The sequence below is a fragment of the Falco rusticolus genome, chromosome 11 (assembly GCF_015220075.1).
Source record: "Falco rusticolus isolate bFalRus1 chromosome 11, bFalRus1.pri, whole genome shotgun sequence".
NCBI classification, from domain to species: Eukaryota; Metazoa; Chordata; class Aves; order Falconiformes; family Falconidae; genus Falco; species Falco rusticolus.
The window spans coordinates 26,023,532-26,040,582 of NC_051197.1; the positions used below are offsets into that span (position 1 = coordinate 26,023,532).

At 40.3% G+C, this 17,051-nt stretch overlaps 1 protein-coding gene across 4 annotated transcripts in view; it reads right to left on the reverse strand.

The window, feature by feature from the left end:
* Positions 1–17,051, reverse strand: part of TEDC1 (tubulin epsilon and delta complex 1) — a 73,694-nt gene that overhangs the window by 38,064 nt on the left and 18,579 nt on the right. For 2 of the 4 annotated variants that reach the window (XM_037404099.1, XM_037404096.1), the window contains exons 4-5: positions 14,505–14,675; positions 8,090–8,188 (exon numbers count right to left, since the gene is read on the reverse strand). In XM_037404099.1, the coding sequence (XP_037259996.1) occupies positions 8,090–8,188; positions 14,505–14,675 (270 nt within the window). The remainder of the gene's footprint in view (positions 1–8,089; positions 8,189–14,504; positions 14,676–17,051) is intronic. The other 2 variants (XM_037404098.1, XM_037404097.1) reach the window with 2 other exon arrangements.

Here is a 17,051-nt window from a genome sequence, read left to right on the forward strand (position 1 = left end):
ATTAACACGCACCACTCTACTGACTAGGATCCAGCCTAATACTTCAGCAGAGCAGTCAGTGTGCTGCAAGGACCTACTACACCATCTGGGGTTATAGCTAGCATTACTAGGTGATGCTGTCTGCACTGCTGAAACTCTTGAGGGGCTCCAAGCAGAGGTCCCACCAAGTTCAGTAGCAGCTAGGAACACTCATCATGTCCAGAAATCAGATCTCTGAGCATCAAATTTGACACATAAAAAATGTGATCAGCAGTCCACCATGCAGTCTAGTTTAAGTAACTTGCCACAGTGAACGTGAGAACCCAAAGGCACAGAAGTATTGCAGCTCTCCAGGACAAAGATCTGCTGCCTCAGCACTTAGGGCTTCCTTCCTCTTCCAATGATTCTCCCACTCTTACTACTACTTCTTCACCTTCATGAATCACTTTCTTCACCACAGCTCTGACTCAAGAAACAAGGCACTCTGCTCTCTGAACAACGCAACAGCTCTGGGATAAAATATCCTAATAAACATACATTACACCACAACATCACACTCCAATTTAGACTTAATATCTTTGATGTTGCAGGAGGAATATTACCTTTCTGAAAAGATACACAATGGATATCTCTGATGTACATCTGCAAGATCATAACTTCTAGAGATACTAGACACGCTTCAGACTCTTGGGTCAATAAACTAAATAGCAGCAACAGTAGGTTGTCCACTCAGACCATCACTGGAGGGGTATGACATTTGCCTGCAAGTAGAGAATTTCTCAGAGCAAGGAGCAAAATAGTGATTTGAGTCCTTAGACAGACTCATCTTCCCTGTTCAGAGCTCCACCCTAACTCTCCTCCCCAGTCCTGCCTCCCATATTCAGCCCTTCCTGCCACAGCCATTCTTCAGTGCCTCAGTCTCTTTTCACCCAGACAGTCTGAATTTTCACACCAGAGACACCTTGCCTCCCCAATGTCCTCATGCAGGCCTCTTGTCCAGGGGTTTCTTCCAGCTCCTGCCTTCACTGAACAACAGCCAGAGCAAAGAGGCTCTTCACTGTCCATCCTATGCCCTTCCTCTGCCTGTCCAGAACCCTACTTCTGCTCCCAGCCTAACACAGTCAGTCCATGTTCCCTGTGTTCTTCAACGAATAATGTTAGAATGGCTTAGTAAAAGGAAATTAAACCTGGGAAGAGAGGAAAACCTGAATACTTTAAAAGGGCAAAGCATTTGCAATTTTCATTCAAAGTGCTGTGGCAAGCATAATTATGCAAATTCAAAAAACTTGTCATAATTGACCTTTTCAAAACATGTGTGTCCACGAACATACAATTCATTGTTGAACCCTGAAATTTATTAAAGGTCAGTAGTTCTAGAACTTCTTCTCATTTCATCATTAAAGAACTTCAGATGCACCCAGTAGCAACCAATGAAAACCAAACTTGCTTAAAAACAGGTAAAAATTTTGATGCATTGGGTTAGAAAAATCTGTTCCTTTAAAAAGTTCTGTAAAAGGAAAAGAAAAATACAGAATCGATCAGTTTACTTGCTGTTCTGAAAATTCAGCAATGCCAGAATCCAAGGACTCTGGTCATCTGATGCCCTGTGAGCAGATTTAGTAAATGGTCAGGAGTCACTACTGACTCAAACTGAGTATATTCTGGCAGTGTGAAGTCTCAAATCTCATTGTGTTTAGATCCTTTGGAGCTGGCCACTTCTTCTGCCCCATTGCTCCAAAAACTGTGTCACAGACCTCTGTATTACTTTAGGGAAGATCGTTCTTCAACTCTCCAATCTCCTTCACAGCAACACAGTCTTCTTTTCACCTTGAAAATTGGTTCATGCTACAATCCTTCAGTGAAGAGATCACACAAAGCCTGGCATAACACCTAGTAAAATGAAAATTTCTGTGGAGTCAAGACTGGCCAAGGAGGGATTTCAGATGGAACATGCACAGGAAAAAATACCCAACCAAACCCCCCCACATTTTCACCAATATTCACAAGCTCTGAGGCAATTACTCTTGAACTTTATGATGTATCATTTCTTATGCAAGGTCCACTTGAGAAATTTTTTTCCTTTCAAGAAACTGAAACACGATGACAAATAGGCAAAGCTGTCCTTAATAAGAACAGTAGTTACAACATGAAATACTGATCCTGTTCCATCACAGAAATGACAGAACTATGGCTTTTACCAAGGGAATGAAGTAACAAATGTATAAAAATTGAGGGCCAGCTCAAACAGAATTAGTTGTCAGAACATCACAGAAGATAATGAATCTATGACAACTTATACCATTGAAGGCAGCTTGTCCTTGAAGCTCAAGGTCATTTTTTTAGAAAAGAACAGATCTTTTTTCTGGTATTTGCATGCAGCACAAGCCTTCGCTTCCTGAATTAATCTTCTACACAGCAGCATCACAGACTATAGCATAAATGAGATTTTTTTTCCATTGGTATCTACACTGAGAAATGTGTTGGTTCAACTGCTTCTTGCACAGCAGATGGAAGGACATCAGAAAATATCAGATGGTCCCCTAGCAGGCTCTTTGAAACTCAAATAAGGTTACATACCCTTCACCCCACCATACAAGACCATAACAGGGTTGATTACAGAAATACAAAATACTAGCACAGGTCTGTGTCAAATCAGTAACGTGACACAGTGTCGGGCTTAGCAGCAGGGTTTTAACTGTTTATTTTCATTTAGCATCTGCCTGCAGCATCTGTCACCCCCGGGAACGTTCCATGAAGTCCCAAACAACCAGCACAAGGGCACCAAATATAGCCTGGCAACAGCTGGAATTATCCGGCCATAGTTAAACCACTTTCATCCAAGACAGTCAGCAACTTCGGCTCCATTTCTGGAGATAATATAATACCATAGGAATTATTCAGTAACCAGCTGAATAACTTGTATTAAGACTTCATTTTTGTTTGACGTATGTTCCAGGAAGCGGTGCTGTCACTTGGACTGAAATGGACCAAAAAAACTCTTCACATTTTTGGTGTTTGTGCACTGAACATACTGGTTGATATTACCATTTTAGCATGCCTACGCAGATAAAATACTTGCAGATCAGGAGGGCTTTACACAAGTGCGCAAGCCCACATGAGCATGCACATGACGCAAAGTGAAGACTGAAATTTCATGCAAAGTAACTAGTAAATGCACATTTAACATATTTGAAAATTCAAATCCTATCAGTTCCTAATGCTTCCAATCTGAATATACTTGTTCTGAAAAGAACAGAAGCTTTTTAGTGCTTTGCATGAATTCAAACCACGGGCTATTACTCATAGAGAATAAACCTGTTGTGTCACCCATCTGTAACGGCCATCTGGGACAGATGTTTTAAATGGAAACTCATGAGATATAGGGTCCACAATCAACTTATCTTACAACTTGATCATTTACCCCTTGAATGTCCCAGTAAGAAGTTATGGAGTCCTGACTGACTGAAGGAAGCAATACACAGACTGTACACTGGCTCTTCCCTCCCTGATAAATGAACAGTCCAGAAAGCGGATCAATGCTATGCCCATACCATCCTATCCCATCCCACACAATCCCTGCTGCTTGGAGAGCTAAAGCTCACCTGAAGATTTTATGGACATGGAATTGATCATACATTATGTACGCTAGGTCAGACAGACTATTTGTTTGCTTCTATTTGCTTGCTGTCAAGGACCTCAGTTCCTTAAGCCCCTTTAAAATGTGTTAATGATCAACAAGTATAAATATTTTTCACAAAATTCCGAAACAATGTTATTAGCTATTCACATCCAAATTCCACAGATTTTTTTCCACATCCATCTGGCAGACAGCTGCATTATTTATTTGCTGTAACACTCAGTAAATTGATCTACTGGCATTTAAAGGTGTCATCTTTACTCATTACAATTTCAATGATCTCTCCAGCACTGCCAGCCACCATTATACCAATGACCCGAGTTCTGACTACAACTTTTAATCTCTGCTAATCACAAAACCTGCAAGACTGAATTACACATATGAAGTAGTATATGAAGACGCAGAAGAAACCGAATGACTAGGCTGTTTTGCTTCAAAAGTTCATTGATCTCTATATGGTAACAATTTGATGAGAAAGATAATTTAGTGACTTTTAAGTGCAACATACATTTTTTTCAAGCTCAAGGTAAAACATTAGAACCAATGACGCTGCAATGTAGAATTAAGGTAAATGGATTTCACAGACAAGCATGGGATTATATTCTATTATACTCACAATAATGAAAAACTACCTAGTTGGTCATATGTCAAAACCACTGCCCTCACAGTCAAAGGAGGAATGTGACCACATCTTCAGAGACAGACCGTACTGCTCTGGAAAGTTTGGGGCAGGCGCTGCTTACCCTCAGCCACATCTTCTGCACATTCTCTCCAATACACCTCAAAACTATTCTAGCCAGAGTGCCAGATTCCAGAACTCCATCTCTGCCCTGAAGTATTTCAGACTGGCAAGTAACAGCAGCCCGCCAGACCAATTGACTAGGGGAACCATTTAAAAATGAGCAGCCCCGAAAACAGCTTGGAAAACGTACCACAACGCAAGACATTCAAGACACTCTAGACTATGTTCTAGCACACTGATACATGCAAGAGGTTTTCAAGAAAAGACACAATGAACATCCAAACTCCCGAGCAATGCACAGGCTGTTGCACACTGTCGCGCTGTAATCATCCCCAATTTACAGGCTCTAGCATGGCCTTGCAGTCAAATGGCAACACCTGACTGACGTGTTTCTGCTGAGAAAATGACCATCAGTGTATTTCTCATGCAACACACTGCAAGCCAGGGAGTACTCAAAAACACATGACAGCATCTTGGGAAAGAAAGGACATACATGTAGATGTCAAGAGCTAACACGAGCATGCACATGTACTTCAACTGGAAACTGAACACCAGCTGAAATGTCACCACCTATTCACTGACACCCTGGGCGGCACAGGAACTAAACACGATGGTGACCTGCAGCTCACAGCCACACACATTATATATAACCACAGCCAAGCCAACCACAGGAAAAGTTGGAATTTTGATCATGCCTCACTAGAGAAAAATATAATTAAAACTATTACGCTTGGAAAACTTCCAGCTCTATGAATCTGACAAAGACGTTTATGATGATAAAAGAATAATAATGTCCAGTAAAATCCCTGTACATAAAAGCAATAAAAGATTTTTATAGTCAGAAAATCAAGGGAAGAACATTTTAAAGAAGTTAACGTGCAACTTCTAGAGAAAAGGAGTAGCATAACTTTTCCATTTCATAAACTGAAGTTTAACTTCACAGCTATCTGTATCCTATCACACTTCTCCCATCAGACTAAACATCTCGTTTTATTACGGATCACAGCAACTTATCTTGTTGGATATTTTTTGATGAAAATGAACTCTAAGCTTCAATAAAAACAGCCCAAAGTCCTCTCTGTGAGAGCTAATTTTTGACACTTCAATCCACTTCACATTTCTATCCTTTGAAGGGTGCCTAACATGAGAAGGAATTCCTAAAACCATCCAATAACAGGGGTGCATTACAGTAAAACATACTGACAAGCTTGCTCTTTCTATTGATCCATGTAGCAGGTTGTTATCTGAGGGAACATTAACAGAAATGTCACATTACTTAAAGAGAAAAAAATTATTTCACAGTTTTTGGAAAAAACATTTGGCAGAGTGCTGCCATCTGCACCAATATTTGAAAACCAAGCTATTCAAATATGCATAATTTACTTAATCTTATCAAGATATTTGAAAATTAGATGCTTTTTATTACATTTTCCAAAGAAGCATCACTTTGCATATTGAGTATTATATCCATCTGGAAAACTGACACTTGAAACAGCCTTGCCTTTTCAAGTCCATACCACCTTGTTGTATAAGGCTTTTCATACACACTGAGTGTATGACTTCTGGAAGCTGCTTTTGGGAAATAAGGGTAAAGGGAGACAGAAACTACAAAGATTGCTCAAATGATGGCAATAAGAATTTTAAATCTTTCAAAAATATGTATATTGAAGTGTTGTGATGATTTCCTGCAATTTTTCCCTGTTTATTTTAGAATCGGGCACAAGAGAGCAGCTTAGAGGAACCCCTTTTCTTGAACAGGTTTGAGAACTTCAAGAACTTCACAGCTGATTATGCTGCCAAACAATTCCAATTCTGGACCAGTCCAAGCAGTTAAGTGACCTGAGAAAAGAATTTCAAACACACATACACTGCAGTTTGTTTGGGGTTGTACCTGTTAGAGCCCAGAAACCAGAGATGGTGACTGTGGCCACTCATTTATTTGCGGAAAACATCTTCTGCCACCCTGCCTCCGTCCCTCTCAGTGATCACCCTTGAAGAGGTGCCCTTTGTTTCATGCATTTGCTGTTTAAGCCTGGGAAAGGTGGAATGAAGACACCACAGATTTTAACTAAGCCACACAGCTGCCCACTAAACCTTCTAGACGATAGTGCTTTTACCTAACCACAATGTTCAAAATACAAAAAGATTCTTTCCATTTTATCTTGAGCCTCCACTGAAAAGCACACACCTGAAGCAGACATCCAGCAAAGGGAGCAGCATGCAAGAAACAAAACTCCTGGAACGATTCATTAACAGCAGACTCAAAACCAAACCGACTTCAAGAGTATTGTTTTGCTTTACTGTAACAGACCAGTGTCATACTCAGGGTAAGGCTTTGGAAAAAGGTGGTTGCAGAGTCCTTCTACACAGCCTAGCAGTTTCTAGTACCAGCCCATCAGACCTTTCTAGACATTTGCTAAGCTCTGGAAGACTCTCAAGTACAGGCTTCAGAGGTCTGTGCTGCTGTGTGCTCTGAGCTGCTGAGCAAACCATAGGAGGGGGACTGTGAAGCAGAAATGGAAAAGAAATCTCAAGCTGACTTAGCCATTTACTCTAGAAAAAACGTAATTTCCCAAGAAAACGTTCTAAACAGCTGAACGTGAACCATTCATCCAAGGAATACTCAGTAATGAAAGATTAACATCCGCTTTACTTTAGGGAGTTTGAACATAAGACTGTCTCCCACCTTGAAATCTACTTTTCTGAATTTCTTTGTGCATGGTATTTACAATGGCCAGTTCTGTTAAGGCGGCAGCAGAAAGAATATCTTTGAGTAAACAGATTTGGACAGATAGCAGAAATTTGCCAAATACCAATTTGGTTAGGGACGAGCTTAAAACCTCAATTTTGTTTCATTTTCACATAGAACGAACTTTGTTACAAAGTGATAGGTAAAACAAATGTATTACATTGTATTAAAACAAGTGAATTGTACTACTTCAAGTAATAAACTGAAACATTATAATGGGTATTTGAGAGCAGCAGGAATATATACCTAAGGGTAACAGACTACACTAGGAAAAATGATTCTGTCCTAGAAGGTTCTGTCTGAACACACAGAGAAATACTTTTTTACTGTGAGGATGACTGAGCATGGAGCAGGTCACCCAGAGAAGCTGTGGAGTCTCCATCCTTGAAAATATTCAAAAGCCATCTAGACATGGGCATGGGCAGCCTGTTCTGGGTAGATCCCTGCCCACTTCAACCATTCTGTGCCTCTAAAATATTTCCAAAACAAAGCCCCTTACTACCATCCAAGAAGGCAGTCAACTCAGGAATCATCAGGTGTGCTTTGGCTCTCCAGGAGAGATAAACCAGATCTCTCCATGTTCTCACTGGCAGTCCACTCAGGCAAGGTCACAGGCAGATACTCTGCCTGACTGGCCCAGATGCGGTTACTGGTAGTATAAAAGAGCAGTCAGCCAGATGATCTAGAATGTTTTATTCTGCGAGTCTTTTCCTCAGTGGCAGTTTCAGTTAGGTCTCTTCCGACTCCCTCTCTACCAGTTTTTACACAACTTAGCCTAATACCTTTGGGCCTGTGTTACATCGAACTAGAAGAAACCATTTGGTGAATACAAGTTATAAGAGAGGAAACTGGCAATCCAATATATAAGCCCTTCTGTTTGGAAACCAAGTTTAAAACACGTTACAAGGAGTGCAGTCTTTTGCTGAACAGTGTTTGTGTAAAGCATTATAAGCACATCCAAGAATTACAGGAGAAGCATTACCTGCTTGTAGTTCTCCGGTTGCCTAACAAGATCCGTTTCTGTGACAGAAAGATGTCCAAGGATCTGGTCTGTATGGGAGCCACTGGTGAATAAATGGATCTGGAATAGATTAATTTAAAAGATATTTGTCAGTACAAGGCCCAGATCATTAGCAACATCATTAACTACCATTTAATGGCTGCATGGATTGGAACAGTGATGTGAACCAGTGGTTACAAGCCCATTCCCAATGGACAAGTTCAAACGTAACTACTACCACCAACACAACAATAGACCTTTTCAAAACAGCCTGCAGCAAATTATGATCATGCACCTCAATCATCTCACAAAATGGTCCATCTGGTATTGTTACCAGAAACACATGCAAGAATTGCTACTGCTGCTGCCACAGTAAAATGGAAAGACTTCTCTCTTCATCCTGCCTTGAAGTCTTTTTCCTTACACTACACATGCTCTTGTGCATAGCATGAAAGGAGAAACCATTTACACAGATAGCAAGTGTCTTAACAGAGGTGAAGGATACTCTCAAAATAATTTTTTATTTCTTCCTCTAAAGCAGAAAATACTACCTAGTTACAGTAAGTTTCTCTTTTCGTGCTATATATTGTCGGCTTTTGCTTACTGGGACCTTGTCCCAGCTGCACTAGTGACGGTATCATCAATTATTTGACGAAAAAGCTTCCCAAGTTAGTCAAGGGAACAATAAAAAGCAATTCCTCCTATTCAGAGCTGATCCCTTTGTTACTGTAATAACTGCAGCTGCCAAACAAGATAGCAGTGCACATTTGTCAGACAATCACTCATATTTCATTAATATTTCTGCCAGAAGACAGAGAGTGTTTCCTGCTTTTCTTCCTTTATTCTAATATGAACTTTATCATACACTTGGGTATTGACAACTATTTTAAAGTTGACAGGCACTGGGTAATTATCAACCCGTCCCTGAAACTTCAGAATATTTTAGCGTTCCTTTGCCAAAACTCATTTCTGGTGACAACCATCTGTCACATGTGCAGAGCTATGTGAGTTTAAAAATAAAAGAGCACCTCCCGACACAATGTTCTTCCTTTCTACTTGCCACTCCTCTCCCTGCTGCACTCTTGTGTAACTCTGTCTGCCAAATCTTTGGGCCTCCAGCACAAGGACTGAATTTCAGCCCTTCTTCAAAAGTATGTGGCAGCAGCATCACTGGCTAAAGCCCAAAACAAATACTCTAAAGCTGTAACAACAGAGCAATAAAATGTTCCCCTGAGACCAGACTAGATGAACACTGGAATAATCCAGTATTTGTATTTTTACAATCTGTTAGTGATAACCACAACATACTGAAGATGAAGCTAGACTTAGAGAGAGAAACAGTATCAAGGTAAAAGAAGCAGGTGAGAGGGTGAGACAGAGCGGGTGTATATGCTTCACCGCACTGGAACGGTCTGAGGTGGAGGCAGGTCTGATTAACCTTACACTAACCTTTGCATGAGAGTACAAGCACAGCCCCCCACCGAGCGCCCCTTCTGGGGAGTTTCCCATACCAATTCCTAAATGCCCTTGAGCTTAGACACCCCGCAGAGAGATCAGCTTGTTTAATTCACCTAAGAGAAGATGAAAAGGGGGCTTTGTTCATACATCACACACACACTTGCACAGTGAGGAGAAACCACTGTATTACAAAATGCACTATTGAGATCTAATGGCAAGTGCACTTTAGGAAAACCCAAAGATTTTCAAACCAAATATCTCAAGATATAATTAACCAATGCAGTAATTTACAGAATAACATGGTAGATTCTTCACACCAAGATACAGATGCGCCTAACAATTATGGTTAATTCACCCAAATTACTGACAACAAGGTAATTGCTCTGCACCAGCCTCTGCCCACTGTTACTCAGAGATCAAGACTTTGTCCCTTTACTCTTTTACTTCAGCATCAGATATATAGATACAACCCGTCCAATCCATTGTAACACATTTTATTTTATATAGTTTACCTTCAGAGGCACAAGAAACCACTTTGTTCATAGGAGGTATTTCCCAGTGCTGCTCTGCATTCTTACTGACAGAACACGACTCTTGCTCTTACAGTTTCCAAGCATATTACAAACATTATTGTCATTTTACCATGATCTGATAATGCCAATTATGTTAAACTCCTTTACCTTCAAGAGCTTCATTTAATACCATTTCATTCCTACAAATCTATACACATAGTCCACAATCAGATGTTCACCTGCATAACAAAGTTTACCTTTGAACCTGATCTAAATCCCCCATTTCAGGTACAATTTCTGTCCTAGACTTAGAGTGGATGGAGGATAAGTGAATATACCCATAGGAAATCCATTGGTTTTGCTTACTTTTTCTTTCCACTTGCTGACTGTGGCACAGTGCATTTAACAGACCCAAAAGACAATGCCAGTTTTAAACTATTCAGGGGTCTCTACCTGTTTTTCTGAAACTATGCAAGGCTTCTCATTCAGACTTTTTAAGGCAAAGCAGTAATTCAAAGCCTAACTATAAACAGCTGCTCTCCCCTATGAATTCACGAGGGATCAAAAACCAGGCAGACAGATATTCCTCTGGCACTTGACAAAAAGAGGAAGAAATAGAACACAAAGAACCAAGAGGCATGCCTTAACACAGTACTTTATACTTCATGCTTCCATATATTTGAAGGTATATCAGGTAAATATGTACCACTGAGAATTTTGAGAGAATTATGATGGTATTACTATATCAGACTTTCAAAGCAGGCCAACCTGTCCACATTGAGAAGCCACTATAATGTTATTCAACAGCTCATAGCCTCAGGCTGCAAAATTCCTTAGCAACAGAGAGGTTAAGATTTCCCTGAGGAAGTAGTCTTCCTACAGCAGGTCATGTGTGACTGTAAGCTTCAACGTGCCTTCTGGGAGCTGAAGTCACTGAAAAGCAGCTCATCAGAAGAGCTAGCAAAGAGGAACAGCCAGTCAGACCACCTAACAAGCAATTCCCAACACATGACTGGCTGTAGCTCCAGGGAGGCTTCCTTCTTTAGCAACCTGCAATGGTTACTGCAGAACTTCATACCATCAACCTTAGGTGGCTGCGGGCAGGACAGAGTAGTTGAAAGCCCCAGCAATCAGTTTCAGTTATCATTTATGTACTTTAGAGAAAGAACAGCCATTTCTTTTTGCCTGTTTCCCCCTCATATCTCCCTCCTACTGCTCCCTTACCCTTTCTTCAGGCAGTACAGTACTATTTCATTAAGACACGAGTCACCACTTCCAAACTGAAAGTACATGTCCCTGATCACCCAAGCGATTCAGAATTGTTTCACAAAATCACAGAAACGGAAAAGACCTTTGGAGGTGTTCAGTCCTACCTCCTGCTCTGACAAGGCCTACTGCCAACATCAGTTTGTGGCTTCGTGTGTGTGAGCCTTGGAAGCCTCCAAGGGTGAAGACCATTCAGGATCTCTGGTGACCAACTCCACCACTGTCCATCATCGCAAAGCAGCTTCTTTAATATGCTTGAACCTGCCAAGCTATAATCAGTGGCCCTTTCCCCTTGTCTTCTGGTACTGTTAAGACGACCATGGATACATCTTTGTAACTACCATCCTCATAAACTACCCAAATAGCTGAAGGCAGGTAATTAGATGACCTCCCTCTCCCTCAGCCTCCTCTCCACCAGAGCAAGCAAGCCCAACTCCCTCAACCTCTTCTTGGAGGTCATACCAACTTAGCTAGTCTTTGACTATCTTGGTAGCCTCTTACTGGATCCTCTATGTACAATTCTTTCTTCCTGTAGCAATATCCATACTGGAAAAAAAAACCCGAAAAACATACAGAGTGGAAAAGCAGTCATCTTCTGAATGAGAACATATTTTCCAAGTGTGATGTGTTTTTCTCAGAAAGCCCCAAATAGAGAATATGGTATTTTAAAGCCTGTGTGAGTCACAGAATGAAATCTGTGGAAGTGTCGCCACTACTTGGCAAAAATTACAGCTCGTGATCACCAGTAAATAAGACTGTTCCACAGTTGAGATACATAACCCGTTAAGTTATTAAACAGAGCAAGCAAAAGCCATAATTATAATTTTGTGGAGAAAGCCCTCCATAAACCTGCCAGGATAATTAAAAAAACACAACACTTATTAGCCTTTTGCATATTGTGTTCGTGGTTTATATGAGAAAAGCAGCACTTCATATAGAGGTCATATTGGGTCAGCTCAGTCTTCTAATAGACTAGTTTCAAAGTTTTAAATTAATGCAGTAGCACAGAAAGTTTCTCTATAAAGAGTCAGGAAATATCAATTATTGTTTATGCAGCTGTTAAATTGTAGAAGCATGTTATATTTTGTGTTACTATAAACGTTAACATTACTGTGGCACTGTAATGAAGTCCCTTCCAAAGTCACTTTTACCTTTCAATTTTCCTGCTTTTAATTCTGACTGAAATATAAATCAGAGCACTGCACTTTATTACAGCTCTGAACAGAACTCCCACAGCTGCACATACATATTTGAGCATGCATAATATCAGTGTGCAAACACACATGGAGGAGGTGGGCTCCAATCTATTCTCTTATGTATACGTCCATGATGGCAGCCCTCTACATACACTGCAGAACTTAGTCTGATCACAAGAATCATCACCAGCACTGCTTACACTTTCAATTTAGTCCAGTGATGACTGCTGGGAAAGGCAATAACGGCAGCTTTGGGAAACTGGATGAACAGAGAAACATTCTCCCTCCTGCTTATTTTTCCAGATTCCGGAAATTGTGGTCCAGGGAGTCACAGCATAACTAACCTGCCTCATATTGATCTGACTGTAACAGTCCTAATTAGCAAACATTTTTCCTTGGACAACCACAGGGAGGAAAAAGGTCCAAGTTCATTTCAAAGTACAATCTCCGTAGGAGGCCGCCATATCTCCTGTCATCCAGTTTAGCATGCTGCCCAGTCAGCACATCCCTTCATCATTTCCATGCCTGACCTGGACCATTGAGAGTATCTATGTCTGTACTGGAGGCCCCAGGTTCAACCTGCTCTTAATTCTTCCTTGGTCTCATTAACTGTAAGCTGAGGTACTGAAGCTACCTAATGATTTGTTACTGCAAGTACTACATAAATCAGAGCACTGATGATGAGTTACAGAGGTATTTGCCTCACCTACTATAAAAATCAGCATACCTTAAATAGAGGTAGCTTATCAAGGGGAGAAGATGCCAATCATTTCATTTGAGTTTTGTATCACTAAGCCACCTCTCCCAACAGCATCACTGTCTGTAATCTCACTGCAAAAGACAAGGACTGCACCTGCACTTACGGTGAATTGCTATCTTCATTCCCAGATCAGGAAAGCACATTCACAGTGGGCAATGAGAAGCAAAAGGTTATTTTAGATGCTGCACACACAGCACCTGATCTTTCCCTAGGGCTGTCGATCAGACATCTTCCCTAGCAATCAATTCATGTAAAGAACAAAATGTAACCTCATTAGTTTTCAGCATTGCTCTGTCAGACACAGGATTAAAACCAAGAAGGCATCTTCATTCAAAACTCTCTTGTTCCAATTCTGGCAGCTTTCTGACAAATGTTGTTCTTTTGAGGTGAAATTTCTCAGAACTGTTCTTAGCCTCAAAAAGGTTTTCTGTGGAGGTTCTGGGTACAATACCAAGTGGCTCCATATAAGTTATCTGAAGAGATATGGATGGAGAAAGGAGGTCTAGGGGAAAACATTACTGAGTAATTTTTAGGACTATCTATAGAATCGTTTTTTTAAATTTGTCTCTGCAGTCACCATCACTGTCAACTTTAGGACTGCAGGCTGTTTCCATCCTAAGTAGACATAATGCTCCCAGATGCCTGTGGTTTTCAGACAGGTATATAAACATCATTCATAAATGGGAACAGAACTGCAATCTTAGCAATGTAGAGACCACTACTGATTCCCAATTTAAAAGCAGGTCGATTTTGGGTTCTGTTCAGACGTTCCCCAAGGAACTGGGAAACTGCATTTTATTTGCTGCTATTACTTTCAACATCTGTGCTCAATATTTTTAATCTACATTTCCTATTAACTTAATAGTTCTGAATCACTACTTCCTGTCTGTGGGACCAGAACGCTCTGTCTTGCTTCTACCAGGCATTTTCTCAGAGAAATGAAAAGACAGCCTATGGTTGCAGAAGGGACAAATGTGCCAACCTGCAAGAGACTTTCACTCAACAATTATAACCTTACAAACACTGAAGTTACTTCATTTTCTTATGGCTCTGCCCCACTGGGGAAAGATGGGGGTATTTAGAGTAATTCACTCTTATCTACAGAAAATGCAGAACTAGCAAACAAGAATAATTTGCACATTTAGCACTAGCTCAAGGCTTTTAAATAATAAACAATGCCATAGTGAGTTAGAAGAATCATTTACCTTGTGCAAAAGTTTGCATTGCTCTTGGTGCTGAGCAAGCAAACTCCGCCACTGGAACTTCAGTCTCCCGTTTAACCACTGTAGGTATCGAACATCTACTCTGTCTTCTGGCCCATATTCAAGTGCTATTTCAGCTGTACCCTTCTGGCTGCTAGGCAGATCATCTTCACACTAAAAGCAGAAGAGAATACCAAAAGGTTTTAAGTTTGCTTCAATATTTTCAAATCATTCAGTAGTGAAGAACATAGAAGGCAAATAGGTCAAAGATTTTAAAAAAAAAACAAGGAAGCAAGTTCCAGCAGTAGAGAGAAATTGTAACCTTTCAGAATAGAGGACTGGGAACAGCCTAAACAAGTACTGAAGTCTGGAACAAATACCAGCTTCTCAGCTATGATATAGTGAGCTGTCTCCTCTCCTGTCTTTCATTTTCCATACCCAGGAAGACACAGTGTTCCTGAGACAGCAAAAGCATGTTCTTTACCCAGATGGGAAAAAAAAAAAAAAATAAAAAAAAAATCACATTTTGACTAGATTCTAATAAGTCAAAGAACATAAACAGATTTAGCTCCTCCAGTGTCTTCCTGAAAGTGCTGCAGGCTATATTTGGTGACCCTATTTTGTAAATCAATGACTTATATAGGCACAAAATTGCGGGCCTGTGCTTACCCAGCTCCTTTCTTTTCTCCATCCAGCATTTCCCTTCTTGCAGGCTAGAGAAAAAAAAGCAATCATCCAGCTGACATTGACCAGGAGTCCACAGAGGCACTCCCAGCTACAGTTGTACCATCTGTCTTGCCTTGTTTTGTATTTCTCTAGAGTAATTTGGAAGGAAGAAGGGAGAAGCAGAGTTACCTTTTGTTCATCTTGTCCCACTTTCCTTCAGCTGCAGGGGAAAAAAAAAAAAACACAACCAAAAAACCCAACCAAAACCAAACAACCACCTTCATCTTCTGGACGAAATTTCTGCTTGGCCAAAAGCATAAAAGCAAGCAAGACATTTCTGTTGTATCTTTCTTAAGGAACATGGGGGGAATTCCACCTCCCACAGCCTCTTGCACAAAGAGATCATTCATACTTACAAACAGATCTCTCTCCATTTTCAGCTAAGACTCCTGCAGATTGCAAATCAAAAGGGGAGGAAGACATGGGTTGTTTTGCTTCTGATGCCAGTAACACCACTGAAAGTAAGGCTGAGCTGTCAACTTCATCTAGTCTATAGAAAGTATATACAATAAACATAATCCACAATTCCAGATTTTTTACTACAGCATATCATAAGTAGAAATAATACAGAACTGCAAAAGTCTGGTTATTCAGAACAGGTGTTTGCCAGCTCAGAAACTGTGTCCCAGTTGTTGGGCTTTCAAGACATTTCTTTAAAGCAGAAATTTAAAAAGCCTACTCGAAACGTGACTGTTTTCAAGAAAACATTTAAGCAGCTATTTGGACCCATAGACCTTGATAGTATTTAAACACATGTGTTTCCCTGCTTCACAGACTTCCATGTTCAATATAATCTCATAAAGATTCTATTGGCAGGCAAAGCTTAAATGTAATTCCAGTTCGGATCCTAAACTAAAAATGAAAACTGTAAAGTGAAGAGAGTTTAATCTTGCCTTAAATGCATATTTCAGCAGCAGCATATCTATAATCATGATCAAATAACCCCCTAATGCTTGTTTTAACCTAACCATCACCTCAGTTGACAGGGCCTCTAATACAATAAGTGTTCCTATTATTTATAAGCACAAAAATGCTGTTCTGGTCACATAAAATGTATCAAGATTACAAGTTTTTTCCCTTTGCTCTGTGGCTCAAATAAACTCATGCTATAAATCACAGGGGCAAAGGGTTGGTAAAGGGCTTTTCTGTTTAAAGACACAGATTCATCTTAAAAAAAAAAAAAACACACACACAAACCACAGTATCCCCTTTGTGCCAACTGCAATGTCACTTTTTCCTCAGATGCCTTCAGCCTCATGCCCCTAAATCAAAAGGCACTGTGCCCTAGGGCACTGCAGTCCTAGCTAAGTACCTTCATGGTTCTGATTGTCTTGCCCCTACCAGGAGAGGTTTCTGGACTATGAAACCATACAGATATGATTACCAGGTTGCCCATAAACATGATGAGGTAAGCAATTGGATATTAGTCACTACAGCAGAGAAAATGCATGCGTAAACAACATTAAACATTTCACATAAGCAGCCAGAAAGCTGCAAGGCCAAAGACAGACCTGGGACTCCCAGATTAAAATCTGCATTTTCTATAATTTACAGTTCAACTCCAACTTCCCTGGTTAGAGGTTTCTGAACGCCACAAACACTGCTCTCCTGGGAATTCATTTCAGGAAGGAATGGCATTAGATTAGATTGCTTTGCCAGTACGGTGACAAACACCATGCACAGCTAATTTTATTGTAGCAACCTGCCTTATTAATATTAAAATAAGGAAGCCAGCCGATGCATTTTTTAGCAAGATCTCTCTATTATTTATTTCAAACACTGAACAAAAAATTTACTTTTACTATGAAATACTTAGCCTGGCAT